Source organism: Anolis sagrei, chromosome 2, assembly GCF_037176765.1.
Source record: "Anolis sagrei isolate rAnoSag1 chromosome 2, rAnoSag1.mat, whole genome shotgun sequence".
Taxonomy (NCBI): Eukaryota; Metazoa; Chordata; class Lepidosauria; order Squamata; family Dactyloidae; genus Anolis; species Anolis sagrei.
The window spans coordinates 158,319,335-158,340,169 of NC_090022.1; the positions used below are offsets into that span (position 1 = coordinate 158,319,335).

At 40.7% G+C, this 20,835-nt stretch overlaps 1 protein-coding gene across 7 annotated transcripts in view; it reads right to left on the reverse strand.

Annotated features, from left to right (window-relative positions):
- PSD3 (pleckstrin and Sec7 domain containing 3) overlaps nucleotides 1-20,835 on the reverse strand; it is a 249,639-nt gene that overhangs the window by 3,040 nt on the left and 225,764 nt on the right. For all 7 annotated transcript variants that reach the window (XM_067463981.1, XM_067463980.1, XM_060763662.2 and 4 more), the window contains 3 exons: nucleotides 14,223-14,380; nucleotides 10,563-10,707; nucleotides 6,134-6,277 (listed from right to left, as the gene is read on the reverse strand). In XM_067463981.1, the coding sequence (XP_067320082.1) occupies nucleotides 6,134-6,277; nucleotides 10,563-10,707; nucleotides 14,223-14,380 (447 nt within the window). The remainder of the gene's footprint in view (nucleotides 1-6,133; nucleotides 6,278-10,562; nucleotides 10,708-14,222; nucleotides 14,381-20,835) is intronic.

Here is a 20,835-nt window from a genome sequence, read left to right on the forward strand (position 1 = left end):
CTCAAACATCTCTTATTGTAAAGGTAAAGGTTTCCCCTTGACATTAAGTCTAGTTGTGTCCAACTCTGGGGGGTGGTGCTCATCTCCATTTCTAAGCTGAAGAGCTGGCATTGTCCATAGACACCCCCAAGATCGTGGCCAGAATGACTGTATGGAGCTCCATTACTTTCCCACCGGAGCAGTACCTATTGATCTACTCACATCTGCATGTTTTTGAACTGCTAGGTTGGCAGTTATTGTTATTGCATTCCCCTTTTAATTGCCACTTTTTGTGTCTTGGCACATAGCAGCTTACATGCATACAACTGCAAACCAGGAAAGTTACACAATCTAGGGTAGAATGTCAGCAAAGGGTGGAGGAGGGAGGATAATAAAATAATAAATTAAAATAAGTTTTTTGTTTTGCAAATTATCTAAGGAGATCTGAGGGATGGCAGAATTCTATAAGATTATCAAAATTTTCTGCTTCTGCATAGGATCATATTTTTTAAAGGAACACAAAAGAAACAGTAAGGATTTTTCTATAAAATTTGGTTGCTATAATGTCAGAATGGGAAAATGAGAAAATCTTAAAGAATAAAGAGCCTTAACAGGCAAATTCATGACAAATTACGCTGTTTTAGAGGGATCACAGTACTCTAATATTTTTGTTTCAACTGGCCAACGTGGCTACTCCTTCTAAAAACAGTAGAACTGATTCCTGTCTTTTGGCCGTATTTGACTGATAGATAAATCGTTTATTGATTAGTCCTCTGACCATATCAATAGTAAAAGATAGAAGCCAAGAATACAGAGATGCAATAAACAAATGCCTATCCGAACATTCCTGTAATTATCTGCCAAATGAGAAGTTTAGTTTCACAACTCCGTTTGTTTTTATGAGCTCCCTGCAAATAACCTGCTCCTATTTTTATCTCATTAGAGTCTTCTAATTGTTTCATCCTGTGGCCCGCCCACTGTTATCGTGACTGTGTTTATTGAAATGTTTTTTCTTCTTCTTTTCTTCTATGTAATTTTGATGATGTGGTTTGTTCTTTATGTTTTTGGTTTTATTTCGCTGTAATATGTTGTCCGGGCTTGGCCCCATCTAAGCCGCTCCGAGTCACCACTGGGGAGATGGTGGCGGGGTATAAATAAAGATTATTATTATTATTATTATTATTATTATTATTATTATTTGATTAAGCAGTGTAATGAATATAGGAAAACGGATTAAAGGATGATGAGATTGGATTCTGATTTTACTAATGAGATGCCAATGATTGTTATATTGATGTTTAATTGTTGATGATGCTATTGTTTTAACTGTCCCATAATCGTTTTATGATGTTTTGCATTGAATTTTGCTGTTGTTAACCGCTTTGAGTCGCCTGAGGGCTGAGACAAGCGGTATATAAATGAAGTAAGTAAATAAATAAATATTATTATTATTAAAATACATTTATGCACTTAAAACCTGATTAAATAATAAGTTTGGTAAAAACTGGTTTAAATTACAAAATAATTTTAAATAAGCTCATGACAAGACTTATTTGATTGATATTCCCAAGTTTGTTGTTGTTCATTCGTTCAGTCGTCTCTGACTCTTCGTGACCTCATGGACCAGCCCACGCCAGAGCTCCCTGTCGGCCGTCACCACCCCCAGCTCCTTCAAGGTCAGTCCAGTCACTTCAAGGATGCCATCCATCCATCTTGCCCTTGATCGCCCCCTCTTCCTTTTGCCTTCCACTTTCCCCAGAATAATTGTCTTCTCTAGGCTTTGCTGTCTCCTCATGATGTGGCCAAAGTACTTCAACTTTGTCTCTAGTATCCTTTCTTCCAGTGAGCAGTCGGGCTTTATTTCCTGGAGGATGGACTGGTTGGATCTTCTCGCAGTCCAAGGCACTCTCAGAACTTTCCTCCAACACCACAGCTCAAAAGCATCTATCTCCCCTCGCTCAGCCTTCCCTAAGGTCCAGCTCTCACATCCGTAGGTTACTACAGGGAATACCATGACTTTGACTATGCGGATCTTGGTTGCCAGTCTGATGTCTCTACTCTTTACTATTTTATTGAGACTGGACATTGCTCTCCTCCCAAGAAGTAAGCGTCTTCTGATTTCCTGGCCACAGTCTGCATCTGCAGTAATCTTTGCGCCTAGAAATACAAAGTCTGTCACGGCCTCCACATTTTTCCCTCTATTTTCTAGTTGTCAATCATTCTTGTTGCCATAATCTTGGGGTTTTTTTATGTTTAGCTGCAACCCAGCTTTTGCGTTTTCTTCTTTCACCTTGATTAGAAGGCTCCTCAGCTCCTCCTCGCTTTCGGCCATCAGAGTGGTGTCATCTGCATATCTGAGGTTGTTAATGTTCCCAAGTAAGGAGATATATATTCACAGTAAACTAACAGAATGGTGGTGCTCGGCTGATTCTTGCTCATACACTTAAAGATTTGGCATCATATGCCACAAAAAACTGAGAATGCTAAGAACTGAACCTGCAACGTTCTACATGGAATGTATACCTCTGAACTCATGGGGTAAGGAAAGGGTGGTCTCGTAAGCCATTTTTGTTGCCCCCAAGGTGTTTTTAATATAATTTTATATTTTAAATTCTTTTTGTTTTAATACCATGGCTGGTCATTTTTGCATGTTTTGAGCTGTGTTGTTCAATTTTGGGAGAAAGGAGGGATATTTATTTATTTATTTGTTGTATTTATATTCCACCCTTCTCACCCCGCAGGGGACTCATGGCGGATTACAATGTACACATATATGGCAAACATTCAATGCCAAAGACACACAACAGATATAGACAGAAAGTCAGAGGCTATTTAACTTTTTCTGGCCGCCAGGGGAGCTGTCACTTTTATCGTCCATCTGTGACACTGATGAAGTACTTCCGCATTCCCCACATGCTTTGCTGGAAGTGCTTTGCTGGAGTCTTTTTTATGGCATTGTAAATTACTTAAATTAGCTTCCCCACACATAGGTGGTACCTAATTTTCCTTCCTGACAGATGCAACTGTCTTTCAGGTTGCAAGGGTCGACAACAAGCTACACAATTGGTCAGAAGCTCACTCCAATCCGGGCTGGCTGCGAACTCATGGCCTTTTGGTCAGAATTGATCTTAATGCAGCTGACACTCAGCCAGCTGCGCCACAGTCCCGGTGCTCAATGTTGTCATCATCATAACTGTCATCATCATCATCTCATTAACAACAGCAACAACAAGAACACATCCCTGCTATATTGACAATTGGAATGTGTTCAGAGGAGGGTGACTAAAATGATCAAGGGTCTGGAGAACAAGCCCTATGAGGAGCGGCTTAAGGAGCTGGGCATGTTTAGCCTGAAGAAGAGAAGGCTGAGAGGAGATATGATAGCCATGTATAAATATGTGAGAGGAAGACACAGGGAGGAGGGAGAAAGCTTGTTTTCTACTGCCCTGGAGACTAGGACACGGAACAATGGCTTCAAACTACAAGAGAGCAGATTCCATCTGAACATGAGGAAGAACTTCCTGAGTGTGAGAGCCATTCAGCAGTGGAACTCTCTGCCCCGGAGTGTGGTGGAGGCTCCTTCTTTGGAAGCGTTTAAACAGAGGCTGGATGGCCATCTGTCAGGGGTGATTTGAATGCAATATTCCTGCTTCTTGGCAGGGGGTTGGCCTGGATGACCCATGAGGTCTCTTCCAACTCTTTGATTCTATGATTCTATATTTATTTATTTATTTATTTATTTTTTGCATTTATTGACCGCCCCTCTCAGCCCGAAGGCTTCTGATAGGCAGCCTGTGACATTCAAGCAATGTTCCTCGATAGCCATCTTAGTCTGTTCCAGTATAAAAAGTCTTGTCGCACCTTTAAGACTAAGCAATTTATTTCAGCATAAGCTTTCCCAGACTACAGCCCACTGCTGTGGATGTGACATTTAAATGCACCACCTCACAGTTAGAAATCCATGCCAGGGCAAAAACCGCAGGAGACCAATGTTTTTTTTTTTAAAGCACCAAATGGCTGAATTTGTTCACTGTCCAGAATAATACGAAGTCTTCTGTTATGGGCAGTTCTATCTGCATTCTCACACAATGGCTCTGTGATTAACTCAAATAACTAGTGATTAACTGGAATTCAGAAAAAGGCTTTTAAGAGATGCAAAACGTACACGCTGGCCTTTACGGAGTGATTTATTTAACAATGTGTCTTCTGACCCGTCCCCGCTGCATCAGTGCAAATGTTGATGAAGTTCTCCCAATTGCCCACACACTCTTCAAAGAGGAGAAAAATCCCTCATCGAGTTATTTGTATTTCACAATGAAAGGGGGAGGAAAGTACATTCTCTCAATTCAAAACAAAATTCAGGGAATTGTTATTCTTCAAATACAAAAGGACTTCACAGCCTTTGCAAGAGAAAAAGCAAGGGCTACAAGCAGGCTTTCTAAAGAGGCTTTGAATAGATAGGAGTTGCATGGAGAAAGATCACAAGAAAAATCCACTTTAAAATTAAATGAAGAAAGACAGTCCAACACTCAGTACCTAAACTTCTAGCGGTGGTGGGAAGGCAAATAAATTAAATAGCTAAAGCGTGTCAGTCAAAAATAAAGGAATCGTGAGATGAATATGATCATGCTTTGCACTGATTCAGGCTTCATCAGATAATGAATACGCCAGACATTTGCGAAGAAAGGAAACGGGGCTACAAATGCTGGGTCATCATACAGTTATTCTTCAGCCCTGCATGCCTGTCCATCAAAAGTTATAGCATCTCTCTCAGTTTTCCAAAAAAATAGTTATCACGTTCTTACAATAACAGAATAAGAACAGACCAACTTTCCTGAAAGACAACTTGCTCATCCCTGTTTGTTCATCTTCCTTACCAACAGCATATTGTATTCCCCCAAGTTTAAAAGAAAGATTAATATATTTATTATATCTCTGGAGTACATTATACTTTTATTACATTATTTAAAGTCTTCCCTGTCGTTTGTCTATTTTATTGTTGAGATGGTTTCTGTGTCACTCTTGGGAGAAAAGCAGGATATCAATCAAATTAAATTAAATCAAATGAAATAGAAAAGATGAAGTTACCATCAGGCCTGTAGCCAGGATTTCAATTTTTGGGGGGGGGGGGGCTGTGTTTGTTTCGGGAGGGGGAGGGAGAGACTGAGTCTGAGTCTGAGTGAAAGAGGGTCTAGCCTAGCAAACCTTTTGTATCGTTACCCCAATACCCCCATGCATACGGGATATATTGAGTATGGTGATCAGATCATGATATGAATAAACATAACAGTTTAAATAATGCACCAGTAAGGCCTTTTCGTGAACCACCATGAGAATTTCGGGGGGGGGGGGGGGGGCTTTTAAGCAGAGGCTGGATGGTCATCTGTCAGGGATGCTTTGAATGCAATTTTCCTGCTTCTTGACAGGTGGGTTGTACTGGATGGCCACAAAGTCTCTTCCAACTCTATGATTCTATCTCTTGGTTGACTGGTACACTACTAGTGTCAGTTGTGCTCACCACTGGCAGAAAGCCTCAAGAGATCATCACTGATTGAATGTGACTACTGATAAAAGGGTGGCTCACTTCTCTATTAAAGGGTGTAATCCAGTGGTTCTCAACCTGTGGGTCCTCAGGTGTTTTGGCCTACAACTCCCAGAAATCCCATCCAGTTTACCAGCTGTTAGGATTTCTGGGAGTTGAAGGCCAAAAACATCTAGGGAGCCCAGGCTGAGACCCACTGGTCTAATCTGAAGAGGCTGCTTCACCCTTCAAACTTATTTTATCACTTGTTATCTAATGGCTTGAGCATTAGACTATGACTCTAGAAACCAAATGCCCACTTGGCCAAGGAAACTCACTGAGTGACCTTGAGTGCATCACACTCCCTAAGTCTCCGAGGAATGCAAGGGCAAAATCTCCCTAAACAAATCTTGCCCAGAAAAGCGTGTGTTATGTTCACCTTACAGTGGCCATAGGTTGGAAATTACTTGAAGGCACTCAACAACTAGTGTTATACCCACACTAATTTGCTTAATTTTAACCTTTTATAGTTAACTCTAAGCAATATTAACACAAAATAATATTCCACAACTTATGCCATTACACTACTCATTTACTTTGTTTCCTGCAAACATCCACTGACCCCCAACCTACCTCAAATTCCAGATAATGATCTTTGAGTTTATAGTCTTCCACTTCCTTGCCTTTCAGTTTCTTATCCGGTGGATAGGAACGGTGCTCAGCTAATTCAGTGGTGATTTGCTTCAGCTTGTTTTCATGGGATTTCAGTTGATCATCCTGGAAAGGGGTGGCGGGGGGGGGGGGGGGGGGGGAGAGAGAGAAGAGTTGACATAAATGCCTGGCTTTGATTGCAAACAAGTCTCAACTCCTGAAAAGGTATCCACCTGGGTCCAACAATTGGAAATTTCAGAAAGGAAGGGAAAAATCACACGCAACTATTTGAGGAGATGCAGGATGAATGTTGTAGCCTATTAGGAACTGGTAAGCTGGGATTTTGTTGTCTTTGAAGCAAATCACAACTAGAGTTGCCAGATCTCAAGGCTAAGCCCAAAATCTCCACTTTTTGTGGGTCAAAAAGTGTGCAAATTCTCCTATTTGTGTGGTTACTTTTGAACAAAAGGAAAGAGCTGTGTGGAAATCTCCAGTTCAGTTAGGGGAGCAACAGCTCGCTACTATATGCAAATTGATGTGTGGCTGTCACTTGCAAAAAGCACCCCTTCCTTCCCAGTTGCTGTGGCATTAGAGTTCATCCCCATTCAATATTATGTATCCACTTTCTGGCTTGAAGCAAGTAACCTAAGATGAAAGGCCCCCTTTCGTCTGCTACTTCTAAATAAAACCACATTGTTGTTGTTTATTTGTTCAGTCACTGCCGACACTTCGTGACCTCATGGACCAGTCCACGCCAGAGCTCCCTGTCGGCTGTCACCTCCCCCAGCTCCTTCGGGGTCAAGCCAGTCACTTTGAGGATGCCATCCACTCATCTTGCCCTTGGTCGGCCCCTCTTCCTTTTTCCTTCCATTTTCCCCAGTATCATTCTCTTCTCTAAGCTTTCCTGTCTTCTCATGATGTGGCCAAAGTACTTCATTTTTGACTCTACTATCCTTCCCTCCAATGAGCAGTCAAACATTACAGTTTGAGGTTGTTATAGGTTTTTTCAGGCTATATGGCCATGTTCTAGAGCAGTGGTTCTCAACCTGGGGTCCCCAGATGTTTTTGGCCTTCAACTCCCAGAAATCCTAACAGCTGGTAAACTGGCTGGGATTTCTGGGTGTTGTAGGCCAAAAACATCTGGGGACCCCAGGTTGAGAACCACTGTTCTAGAGGGATTCTCTCCTGATGTTTTGCCTGCTTCTATGGCTAGCATCCTCAGAGGTAGTGAGGTCAGTTTGACTTATCCACACATGCCATATACTGCCCCCAAGCCAATATTTGTCCCCCACCCAAAGTGTAGAAAATGGTATTCATGTGGGAGTGAGAGATTGTCCTCTCCAAAGGACATAGTCCCAATCCAGATCACCCCTGCTCTTGTTGGTCATTCTCTTTTCAAAGACACCAGGCTTTATGCGTTTTATTTGAGGACCAAAACGAAGCCTGAAAGAGCAGGCCATATGGGTAGTCACATCTTGATTCAAGGCCACAACTTCTAAAACAGCAACCAGACAGAGTTGACAGTTCACATTTCTTACTCTGCAGTATCAGTAGAAGCCTAATGGCAACTTCTCTAGCTGACAGATAAAAGTAGACAGTTCTCAGCTTGTTCCTGGATTTATCTGCTTTGAAAACATAACACATTTTCCATGGTGCCTTTTGGCTAAAAACAGCTCATGCCCCTTTGGACCGTCTCTTCTTTATACTAATGTGCAAACCATATTTTTCTTAACACGTCACTTACTGAAAGTTACTAATAGGGGTACTAAAACCGAATCTATGCAGCTGGGCCACAGCTTCCATACTGAGATAAAGAAAATGGATAAAATAAGTTGAGGATTATTACATGGCAAAGCAAGATTACAGGCCTTGCTCATAGAAAAGATTAAAGAGAGGGGGAATCAGACTATAAGAGCCTTGAGGAATCACATCAAAGACCTATGGAGTCTGATGACCAATCAGATGCCCAAGGGAAGCACACAAGCAAGCCGAGAAGGTGAAATAGAGGGAGAGCAGAGAGAATTTGCCCTTTCTGTCTCTGTTTGCTGGTCTGTCTGTCTGTCTCTTATGTCTACGCATTCCATTCTGCTTTGGCATATCTGAGAAAGTGAATCAAAGAAGCACGCTATTTGCTCATGTAGAAGTTTAGAAATTTTAATTTTAAAAAGTCAATCCCAAAAACCCAGGTTGATTAATCTATGTGAATAGTGTACCTTCTCTCTTGTCAAAAAAAATCAATCTCTGAGTAGAGTGACGGAACCATCCCAAGATACTCCCTTTACCCTCTCTGTAGTGGTGTGACTTCTAGCTTTTTTGAATGCCTAGGCAATGCCCACCTGGGGCAGCTCTGGTACTCTCCCCTCTTTATGGAATGACTCTAGAGCAGTGGTTCTCAACCTGTGGGTCCCCAGGTGTTTTGGCCTACAACTCCCAGAAATCCCCGTCAGTTTACCAGCTGTTAGGATTTCTGGGAATTGAAGACCAACACATCTGGGGACCCACAGTTTGAGAACCACTGCTCTAGACTTATACCTAAGAATAATTACGGACTTGGCAAAACAATGGCCACCAGGCTGGCATTTTATTGTATTTTTATTGTATTAATGTAATGTTTTAACTGTTATAATTTATTGTTACTATGTATTTTACTGTGTGAATTGTAGGCATCAAAGTATGCCAGTTGGAAGCCGCCCTGAGTCCCCCTTCGGGGGGTTGAGAAAAGTGGGGTAGAAATACCCGAAATAAATAAATAAATATAACAGTGATTCCCAACCAGTGGGCCACAAGACCTAAAACCAGGTCCGCGAGACCAATGGATAATAACACAGCCCAACCTATTTTTTTCTTGGTGTCTTTGTGTTTAGGGTTGTTTCTGTGGTTATTTGGGGTGCTGATTCAGAAAATTGCATTGGATAGATCACATCAGCTCTAGATTATTAAATCTGCACTATGGGCGAGCAGATAGTGACTACTGCATGGCATATGTTCTGTCAGTACTATGGTTTTACTGGTGTCAAATATAGCTTCTAGTTTTAAACTCTGTGTCCGGTGCAGGACATAATGCTATGCAAGGGTTAAAGGCATAGAGTGATTTAATGCCTAGAGCGTGAACTGTAGAACTCCTTAACTTCTTACTGTATACAGCACACATTCATTCCAATGACGTGAATTTGAGATAATGGACTGCTGAGCGTTCTCTTCCAGCCATACCAGAGAAGGAGCAAGACGTGTGTGTGATTTCTCCTGCACATAGTTATGTTTTGTTGTTTTATTGTAGCTAAAATAAACATACCACTTCAAAGATTTGAAGTTGACAAAGGGCTGCGCAATTTGCTTTATTTTCAGTCTCCTAGCAGTTGCTCTGAGATCAGATTTATTGACATGTTCTGTATCAGAAACCTGAGCTGATGTGGTCTAGCCAATGTAATTTTCTGAATCAGCACCCCAAATAACCAAACCAAATCTAAAGTCGACCAAAAACCGATTAGTCACCCTTTTGGTACTAATGTTGGAGAGTGGTTCCTGGTCAAAGTGGTGCTGAGTAGTCCCTGGTAAAAAAAGGTTGGGTATATATGATATGATACTGGTATATATGAGAGTTTTACAAATTATGGAGAAAGGATAAAGGAAGTCATACAAGCTTGATTCTCAATGTTTCGGGTCACTAGGCAAGAAAAATGTTTTCTCCCTACTAACTGGTATTTCCAAGTCCCAGCTGTTTTTCTATAGTCAATGGGACCAAATTTGCCCTTTTATTTAGTCCTGGGAGGTCAAGAGCTTATCCACAAAGGCACTGCAGTGATGGAATCAGTTCTTCTTACTTAATATAAGGCCCTCACTAAAAACATACTTTACTCTTCATGCAATATCAGGTGACTTGTTAAGATTCATATTTTACCCATGTCAAGGGTGGGTAAAATATGCTCAGAATAAATTACTTTGGTTTCTGAGATTAATTCAGTCAAGAAGCCTACCTGTTTGCCCATCTTCAGAGAAACCAATGCTCTCCTAAGCTCAGAGCTTGGAAAAGATGAACCACAACTCTCAGAAATTCTCCTGCTGCTGGTCAAGTTTGGTAGGGGCTGTGAGAGCTATAGTCCAAAGAGTAACTTTTTTGTGCTGCAAATTCCCCTTTCCTGTATAGTCGTATAATGTTTTCTTTTTACATGAGCAAGAGAGATGAATAGGATTGGATCTAAAATAGTGATCCATGGCTAGGACTGATCCAGATCTGCATGGACCTCAAAATACAGCACAGCTCTTTCAAGAAATGATTCACACTTATAAGTCCACCTCCCTACGTTTGAGCACTTATCTCTTCATCGGGCCATTCATAATAGAAACTTTTTCAAGTAACCTTTGCAGAGAGAATTAGAAACAGACTTGGGGAACAACACTGTGTATTCATTACCTGAGACAATTTGGTTGTAGAAGCAGGTAACAGAGGCCGGCTGAATTTCTTCTGTGATCCAATTGCAGCTGGAAATGGTGGAGCAGAGAAAACAGCTGCCACAGAATTGATCTTATTGATCCAGATCTCCATTTCTTCTGGGCTCCTGTGGAAGAAAGAGACATCAATCAGGATGTCTATAATCAGACATGCTTCTTTGGCTGTCAATTCAGTATCTGCTGTGTGAAGAAAAAGAAATGCCAGTTGGGATTGTGCTTTCTACTCCAATATCTCAATACTGGATAGTAGCACCAACAGCATTACTTGGAAGAGTGCTCTTCATTTTTTACTAGGGCTTGGGTTAACCTCAGAAGCATCTCCCTGTGGTTGGGCATTAATCACTTTAGATAAGTACTCAATTAAACAGTTCCCTTTGTGGATATTGGCACTTTATTGCTAAATGAGAAACATAATGACAACATTAACATTGGTAGAGTCAGAAGTGTTAGAAATAACAATCTTCTCAAGCCTCCACTAGTTATTTGTTATGTATATAATTCAGATTGCTTACTGTATTGTATATGTGTGTCTTTGTGTGCAGTTTTCCTTAACTCTTTGTTGTGATCAGAACTGGGCTTGTTCAGGACTCAGACTCCATTTTAGAACAGCATGTTTTTAAGAAGACTGTAAGAACTGTATGCTTTCAGACACCAGCAAGAAATGTATGCTTTAGACTTCAGTAGGAACTGTATGCTTAGAGCAGGGATCCTCAAACTTTTTAAACAGAGGGCCAGGTCACAGTCCCTCAAACCGTTGGGAAGGCCACATTATACTTTGAAAAAAAAATTGAACGAATTCCTATGCACACTGCACCTATCTTATTTGTTGTGCAAATAACACTTAAAACAATACAATAATTAAAATGAAGAACAATTTTAACAAATATCAACTTATGAGTATTTCAATGGGAAGTATGGGCCTGCTTTTGGCTGATGAGATAGGATTGTTGTTGTTGTTCTGTGCTTTCAAGTTGTTTCAGACCTAGGTTGACCCTGAGCGAGGGCTGGGTAAATGACCTTAGAGGGCCGTATCCGGCCCTCGAGCCTTAATTTGAGGACCCCTGGCTTAGAGACTTCAATGGACTTCAAGTAGACAGAGACTCTACTAGGCTCTCAGAATAGAGAGGTGCTTTTGATTATGTACTGTTGATTCAAATAATTATGTCCTGTGGTTACAGAGAAACTACTTCATATCTACTTGCAACTGGATTGATATGCAAAGTACCTGTATGCTGAATGCATGAAGTCTGTGAGTAAACCAACTATGATACTTTTAAATCATGCTCTTGAGAGTATGATTTAAAGGCAAATATAGTTTAAGAGAGAGTAGATGTTTTGGGGCAACTAAAAGGACACTTTTGAAACACTGCTATATATTTGTGTATGTTTTGTACATTGGTATATCTTTGTCCCTAACAGTTCAAAGAAATATCTAGGTACAGCAGCTTAACAGCTGAGAAAACTGATTCCCTTCCATAAATACCATTTTCCCAAAAAGTCTAACAAGTCATGCTTTTTACCAAGAGGCTATGGCATCATTTTCAAAAAGGTTATGACTTTCCAAAGATCATAACATCTCCAAAAAATTATGGAGATTTCCATTTTCCAAAAAGAAGCATGGGAAGTAACTGGCTGTAGTGTCCTCAATTGTTTTACTGCAATGCAGAGAGCGCCTTTTGGGTCTATAACTGCAGTTTGGTAAAGTTACTTTTTAGATCATGTCCCAGATTCCCCACCCTGAATGGCCATGCATGTCCTATAGGCCTAAATATTTTACCAGCAATAAAAAGGTACACAGAGAAACCTATCCTATGTAAAAAAAAATGAGATAATTTTAACATGTCCACTATTTTGACAGGGTATGGATCTGCTCCAATTTGCCTCTGTAGCTTTCACGTCACCTTCAAAATTCTACCAGTCAAATTCTTTGAATAAAACGCATACATTATTTAGTAGCTGTAAAGGTCACACACACATATCACTTGTAGCCTTTTCTTCAACATTTAATTCACAGAATTTCCATGAGCAGAGCCAAATTATTTGAAAAACTTGGTTATTAAGATATGCCTAGATGTCTTTTCATTTTAAAAGCAAGACATCCCTCCACATTTGGAAAGAAACATAAATAAAAATACTATTTTTTTAACTTGAGGGAACACTTCTCTAGGAATCTCTAGCACAATTTTATGGTCAATGTCTGGCAAAAGTTGACCTAGAATCATTCTGAGAGACCTACAGATTCCTAGACAGAACATATTTATCAAATCAGAAAGTAATCAGATCTGCAGAAGTGAATCAGAAATGTGGAAAGTTGATTGTATTGTGTTTATTTTCTTGCATCTTCTTTACAGCCTGCTTCCCTTCCTGTCTGCACTGGGTTGCTGTGGGTTTTCTGGGCTGTAAGGCCATGCTCCAGAAGTATTACCTCCTGAAGTTTCACCCACATCTATGGCTGGCATCCTTAGAGGTTGTGAGGTTGGCTGGAAACTAGACAAGTGAGGTTTATATATTTGTGGAATATCCAGGGTGGGAGAAAGAGCTCTTGTCTGTTTGAGGCAAGTGTGAATGTTTCAATTGGCCACCTTGATTAGCATTTAATGGTCTTGCAGCTTCAAAGCCTGGCTGGTTGCTGCCTGGGGGATCCTTTGTTGGAAGGTATTGGCTGGAACTGAATGATTCTTGTCTGGAATTCCCCATTTTTTGAGTGTTGCTCTTTATTTACTGTCCTGATTTTAGAGTGTTTTAAATACTGATAGCCAGACTACACAGAGAAGCTATTGAATCCACAAACATGTGGACAATTTCAAGAAAAAGGAGAAAACCATGAAAAAGAACAAAATTTGGCTACCAATATTTAAAAACTCTAAAATCGTTTAAAATGATCTTTATTAATTTTCATTAAAAACATACAGTAACTGAGTGAGTAGGGGTGGGAGTGGGGGTGAAAACTCTAAAATCGGGGCAGTAAAGAAAGAACAGCACTCAAAAAATGGGAGAGAATGCTTCTAGAACATAGCCATACAGCCCAGAAAATTATTTATTTATTTATTTATTTATTTATTTATTTATTGTTATTATTATTATTAATTTCAGATATTTGTACCCCACCCTTCTCAACCCCCTGTGGGAGGGGGATTCAGGGCAGCTTCCAGCCGGCAACAATTCTATGCCTCCAATGTAAACATAATAAAATGCATAATTACATACATTTAAAACATTAAATCACATTAATTAATTAAAATCTGTTTCATAGCAACCCAGTGACTCTGGTCATGAAAGTCTTTGACAATACATTCTACCAGACCTACAAAACCTGTGATCCATGAACTCCAACAAGGGGAAAACTTTGTGGTAGCTGTACAAAGCAAACCTTCATAAGTGACACTACATGGCTAGTGGCCTGCATTCAAATCGATCGTTCCAAAGTGGTCAAGGATGTATTATAATATTTGCTTATGGAGTCTGTGGTATTTCTTTCAATTTTACTCCCAGGTTACAAGGAAAAATGGGAAAAGAAATAGCATAAATAATTATTTCAAGAAGGGTCGGTGGGTGGGGGTGGAGTCACCACTCACAAGAATATTTTGCTTAAATCATGCTAAAAAAAGAAAGTGGAACATACTGAGCTTGGAAAAGCAGCACTCTCCAGTCGGCAGTCTTGAGCTTGAGGACATTTGGCTTCTTCTCGTAGTCTGTTGCCTTCGATGCCAATGAATGATGCACACTGACTGCATTTTTAAGATCTTCCTCTGACAATGCCTTGTCTGGCTTGTATTCATCCTGTAGAAGTCAAAAGGATGCACATTATTGTTTAGTGGAATTTCCAAAACCATGATTAAATTGCAAAGGAGGGAATAAATGATCACTTTTGAAAATAATTATCCAGTTTCACAATTGAAAGTGTATGCAGCTGCAATCCTAAGTATGTTTATTCAGAAGTTTGCCATATTTTTAGAGATTTGTTCAAGTAAAATGGAAGATATAGAGCTGCAAAGTTCTATATTCCTCAAGACATAACCTCCAAGTAAGCTTGTTCAAGACTGGATTGTGAGTTTCATTTAATAATAATAAAAAAACACGATTATTGTTTGTCCAGTTTTCCAATAATGGCACAAACATAGCATTTGTACTCCCAGGCTGCAAACTTATATACTCCTATCCGGGCATAAGTCTGAATAAGCTCAGTGGGACATATTTCTAAATTGAACAGGTCTACATGAGTAGACAGAAGGCTGTGCTGCAAGGCTGTTTAACGTGAGATATCACAATATGAATCTGCCAGCTGCTAGAATGACTTGTGATGCTCACAATGGAATTTCATTTCCTACTCAATAAAAGGAGAGAAATAAAGGATAGATTTGCGCAGTAGTCTACCACAGAGGAATATTTCACAGTCTGGTTTCTCATAGACTAACAATTGAGGCCAATACACATCGACTGAAAAGTAGGACCTACTGTGTTTAGGGTGTATAAATAGCATCCTCAGTTTGGATCATGGTTGAATCTGACAAGACTGTTTTTCCTGATGAAATATTACGACATCTCATATTTACACAGCAGGATACAACTGCCTTGGAAAGTATTGAGCATTTCATCCCCAGACCTGGTATGGATGCTCTTCTTAGTTAGGTATCTTTAAAGTATATTTTTGGATGTGACTGATGTATCCTTAATGTAAAATAATAATAATAATAATAATAATAATAATAATAATAATGACTTCCGAATTCAAACTGACAGAGTCTTGGAGCACAATACTCCTGATCTCACGATCGTGTTAAAAAACAAAGTATGGATCGTCGATGTTGCAATCCCAGGCGACAGCAGGATTGAAGAGAGACAACTGGAAAAGTTGACACGATATGAGGATTTAAAGATCAAGTTGCAAGGACTCTGGCACAAGCCAGTCAAGGTGGTCCCAGTGGTGATCGGCACACTGGGTGCAGTGCCTAAAGACCTTGGCCTGCACTTAAACACAATCAGCGCTGACAAAATTACCATCTGCCAGTGGCAGAAGGCCACCTTACTGGGATCTGTACACATTATTCGCTGATACATCACACAGTCCTAGACACTTGGGAAGTGTCCGACGTGTGATCCAATACAACAGCCAGCAGAGTGATTCTGTCTGCTGTTGTGGACTCATCTTGTTGTGTTTCAAGTAATAATAATAGTACATCACACAGTCCTAGACACTTGGGAAGTGTCCGACATGTGATCCAATACAACAGCCAGCAGAGTGATTTTGTCTGCTGTGGACTCATCTTGTTAGGTTTCAAATAATAATAATAATAATAATAGTACATCACACAGTCCTAGACACTTGGGAAGTGTCCAACATGTGATCCAATACAACAGCCAGCAGAGTGATTCTGTCTGCTGTTGTGGACTCATCTTGTTGTGTTTCAAGTAATAATAATAGTACATCACACAGTCCTAGACACTTGGGAAGTGTCCGACATGTGATCCAATACAACATGTGATCCAATGTTGTCTGCTGTGGACTCATCTTGTTGGGTTTCAAATAATAATAATAATAATAATAATAATAATAATAATAATAATAGTACTTCACACAGTCGTAGACACCTGGGAAGTGTCCGACATGTGATCCAATACAACAGCCAGAAGAGTGATCTTGTTTGCTGTGTACTAATCTTGTTGTGTATCAGATAATAATAATAATAATAATAATAATAATAATAATAACTTTATTTTTATACCCCACCTCCATTTCTCTGAAGGGACTAAGGGTGGCTTACAGAGGGACAAGCCCAAGGATTACAAATAAAACAGACACAATAAAAACAATCAATAACAACACAAAATAAAAACATTTAAAACAATTAACATCATAAAAACAATACCCTGGCTGGCCAATTTGAAACTGGGTTCGGGCTCAGAGTAAGTGCAATGATTCCTTGGGAGAGCTGAGGGAAAGTGCAGTTGTCAGAGGGCTGGGTTGCCAGGATAATACCCTTGGCCATTAAAGTGTCCTAAGTACAGGAAAGGTGCCAACTAAAGCGCGGAAGCTTAGATAAGGTTGGGATAATTCTCAAGTGAACCGCCTAGTCAAAGGCACAATGGAACAACCAAGTTTTTAATTCCGAGCAGAAAATGGAGTGGGGGCCTGTCCGATCTCCCTAGGAAGACAGTTCCAAAGCTGAGGGGTCACCACAGAGAAGCTATCTCCCTTGTCTCCATCATCTGTGCTTGAGATGGAAGTGGGAGCGAGAGAAGAGCCTCCCCAGAGGATCTTAGAGTACATGCTGGTTTGTAGGGGAAGATGCGATCGCGAAGATAGGCAAAGATAGATTAATGTAATATTTTAATAAAGAATAAACATGACAGAGAAGACTGGGAGTGAGCACAACACAAAAAGGAAAACACTGAACAACCTGTAGCCCTCCAAAAACAGTATTTGGTTGTGCCCATACGTTTTATCCAAGGTTTACAGTACAAACTTTACAGGCCAACTGTTCATTAAATCAATTTCAGCTCAACACTGACCCATAACATATTCACTAGAGAACTGCCCTCAAGTCATAAAATCTCCAGCTAGGTACTATAAATGATCAAATATCCTCTCAGGTCTAGGAAGTGGGTTTGACTAGTGCGATATGTGGCAAATCAAAAGTCAAAGCAAGTAGGAGAAATGCTTTCAGTAAGATTGAAATAATGCTTTAAAGTTAAAAAAAGAAAGAAAGAAAGCAAGCAATCTTGGGGTTGTGCGGCAGCAAGAAGCCCATTAGTAGTATACCAAGTGGGCCCATGGGGAGAAATCCTGAACTGAGGTGGCATGAGTTTAATGAGAATGGCCAGCCTAGTTACATGCTAAAGTAGGTGAGGTTTAATATATGAAAATGCAATATTAAATGAGCTTTGTGTCCGTTACCAGGAAATAAATATATGAATAAATGGAGCAACTACAGCCTAGTGAGATCTATGGCGAGTTCATACTCGGAATCTTGATCCCAAGGACACAAGGAATATTTGTAATTTCCCATTTCTTGTAAGTTTCCCATTTTTGATGAGGAAGTGCATATTGACATGTTACATGAGATTCTGTGCATTTTAAATTTTTTCACATAGCCATGTATAAATATGTGAGGGGAAGTCAGAGGGAGAAGGGAGCAACTTGTTTTCTGCTGCCCTGGAGATGAGGATGCGGAACAATGGCTTCAAACTACAGGAAAGGAAATTCCACTTGAACGTGAGGAAGAACTTCCTGACTGTGAGAGCTGTTCAGCAGTGGAACTCTCTGCCCCGGAGTGTGGTGGGGGCTCCTTCTTTGGAGGCTTTTAAACAGAGGCTGGATGGCCATCTGTTGGGGGGTGCTTTGAATGCAATTTTCCTGCTTCTTGGCAGGGGGTTGAACTGGATGGCCCATGAGGTCTCTTCCAACTCTTTGATTCTATGACTCCCACCCACACCACAACAGATTTTATTCTCAGACTATTTCATACAAGTACTTGTTCCACATCCAGCTTGACTTGTTGATTAATCTCTTCCAAATCATCTCACTTCAGGATCAGTTTAAAAGACTCTTGATGCCCTTCAGACTTCTGTTTCATACATCCCTAACCTCAAATAATCTGTATCCGATTTCTTTGCTTACCTCCCCCTATTTTCAATTATCCTACCCTGAAATTATAATGTAAAACAAGTCCTGTGGCATTAAACATGGCATTTTCAGGCTGTGGTTTTGAATGTTTGTTCTGCATGAAGTATCTTTCTCTCTCTCTCTTTGGTTTTAGCAGTCCTTTTTAATTAAATGACCATATTGTCTCACTCAGAATGTTGCTACCTCAAATTCAGCATCTGTGTTGGTGGCTAGTACAATGAATGTGAGCTGGATTTCTGCAGGTAGTGGAGTGACTCAAAGCTTTTTTTAAAAGGAGAACTATCAGGCAATGAGTTGACTAAGCCAATGTAGCTACTACATGTTTTCACTCCAAAACAAATATATAGAAGCAACAGCCTTTGCAAAAGCAAATTATTCCCCTCTTAGGTCTTTTGCAGGTGACTCTTATAACTGGAGAGTCACTATAGCACAAGTAACATCAGAAGTCCTGGACCTTGTAGGAAATAGGTTGCACACAGTTGTAATTGCTCTGTGCCTTCATTTCCAAGTTATGACAATTCTAAGGAGAAACTATCACAGGATCTTCTTGACAAGGTTTATTTAGAGCAGGTTTGCAGTTACCTTCAATGAGTCTGTATTTGACTTTTCCAAGGTTACCCAGTGGGTTTCCATGGTTGAGCAAGGTTTCAAATGCTTGCGTTCCAAAGACTTAGTCCAGTGCTCAAACCACTATACCATTCTGGCTCAATGTGGAATTCTCCATGCTACAATAAGCTTTTAAGGCACTCAGATTGTTGCTGTTTGCACTGTGGTGGAGTTCGATTGGAGACGTCACGGTGCTCCATTCTTCCTTGTGACACAGACTTGAAGGTAGCAAAAGGACTTCCCGGGCTGGGAGGCGGCATTGCATCATAGGCGAAGCTGGGCTTCTGTCCCAGGAGGAGGTCTTGAGCCTGGAGTCGCCCCAGTGAAAGCACACCTGCCACACCCTTCTCTACGCGCCCTGCCCTGGACGCCTCTTCGGGAAATTCCCGCTGCGTTATGCCATCTTGTTGCAGATGGCTGCCTGGGCTTTCCAGGTGGGTTTGTGGAGCCGGAGGATGTCCCCTTGGAGTAGTGTCTGATTTAATCATTTAATTCTTGTTGTTGTTGTTCTTCTTCTCGTTGTTGTTCTTCTTGTTATTGTTCTTGTTCTTCCTCCTCCTCCTCCTCTTCTTCTTCCTCTTCTTCTCCTTCTCCCTCCTCCTCCTCCTCCACTTCTCCTCCTCCTCCTCCTCTTCTTCTCCTTCTTCTTCCTCTTCTCCCTCCTCCTCCTCCTCCTCCTTCTTCCTCCTCCTCCTCCTCTTCTTCTTCGGGAGCTCCAGGAGTTGGGCCTTGGGGCTGCTTTACTGCAAGTGACTGAACAGGATCAACTGAGCACCTGTACATCTTAGAAGCCCCAGCAAGTGGCTCACTTTGACATCAAGCATTGTGACTGCCTTTCTTCAAAGCTGATTAAGACACGCAGTATCACTCCATGTGCCCAAGAGATTTCTCTGGACAGCACTAATCCTCTGCAAGGAAGGATCCCACACATTCTTTCTGGGTTCAGAAGAAAAGGACTCTCCTTGAAGTCACACTCTTCCCAGCACTAAAGATGCTCTTGCCAGTGGAGACCTGGTGAGAGTGTGTGGAGATCCTTGCACAAGAATATGAGTGAACACAATTAGCAAGTTTGTTTTCTGCTGCTTTGGGAGGTGAAGATACAGAGCAATGAATTCAAATTGCAGGGGAAAATATCTACCTAAACATTAGGAAGAACTTCCTGCTGGTAAGAGCTATTTGGCAATGGAATCTGCTGTCTCAAAGCTTGGTCGAGTCTCATTCTATTGAGATTTTTAAACAGAGACTGGATGACCATCTGTTGGGGATGCTTTGAATGTGTGTTTCTGCATGACAGGGCTAGATTGCATGTCCCTGTTGTCTCTTTCACCTCTATAATTCTATTATTCTAGTTTCAAGAAGGTGAAACTCCAGAAGACTAGCCCTTTTCAAATAAAGAATGAAACAAAAATTTATGAGACACCAGGTACCCTCCAGTCTTAAGCTGCAGCTTTAAATAATGGAAGGACCACCATAGTGATATGCCAACTACCCAAACAATAGTTGGTTCCTAAAGCCTCCCTATTGTTTGAAAATAGTATTTATTATTTTTATTAATATTTAAAACGTTTATATCTTGATCTTCTCTACCTCCGTAGAGGGACTCAGACCGGCTAAGCAATACTGCTTCAAAATATACCACCTCTTGGCTCCTTCTGCATGAAGGAAAACATCTTTCAAACATGCTTTGGTTGTGTGTTTCTGCACAACAGGGATTGGACTAGATGGCCCTTGTGATCTCTCCAAACTCTGAAACCCTGCTATTCTGAAGCTGGCCGTCACTTTTTAGAAAGCAAATAATTTGTCCATTTGCCCCAACACTTTTTTTGAACAAGAGGTTGGATTAAAAGTCTGTCCACCTCTGAAACCCTGGGTGATGTGTCAACGCCGCACATGCCCCTTATACATATTCTTAAGCTCGTCTCTTAAAAATTAATCCTGCAATTGCCTTGTCAGCTAAAACCCCCCATTTTTCACTGTAGTGCTTGAAATCCAGTTTTTAAAATAA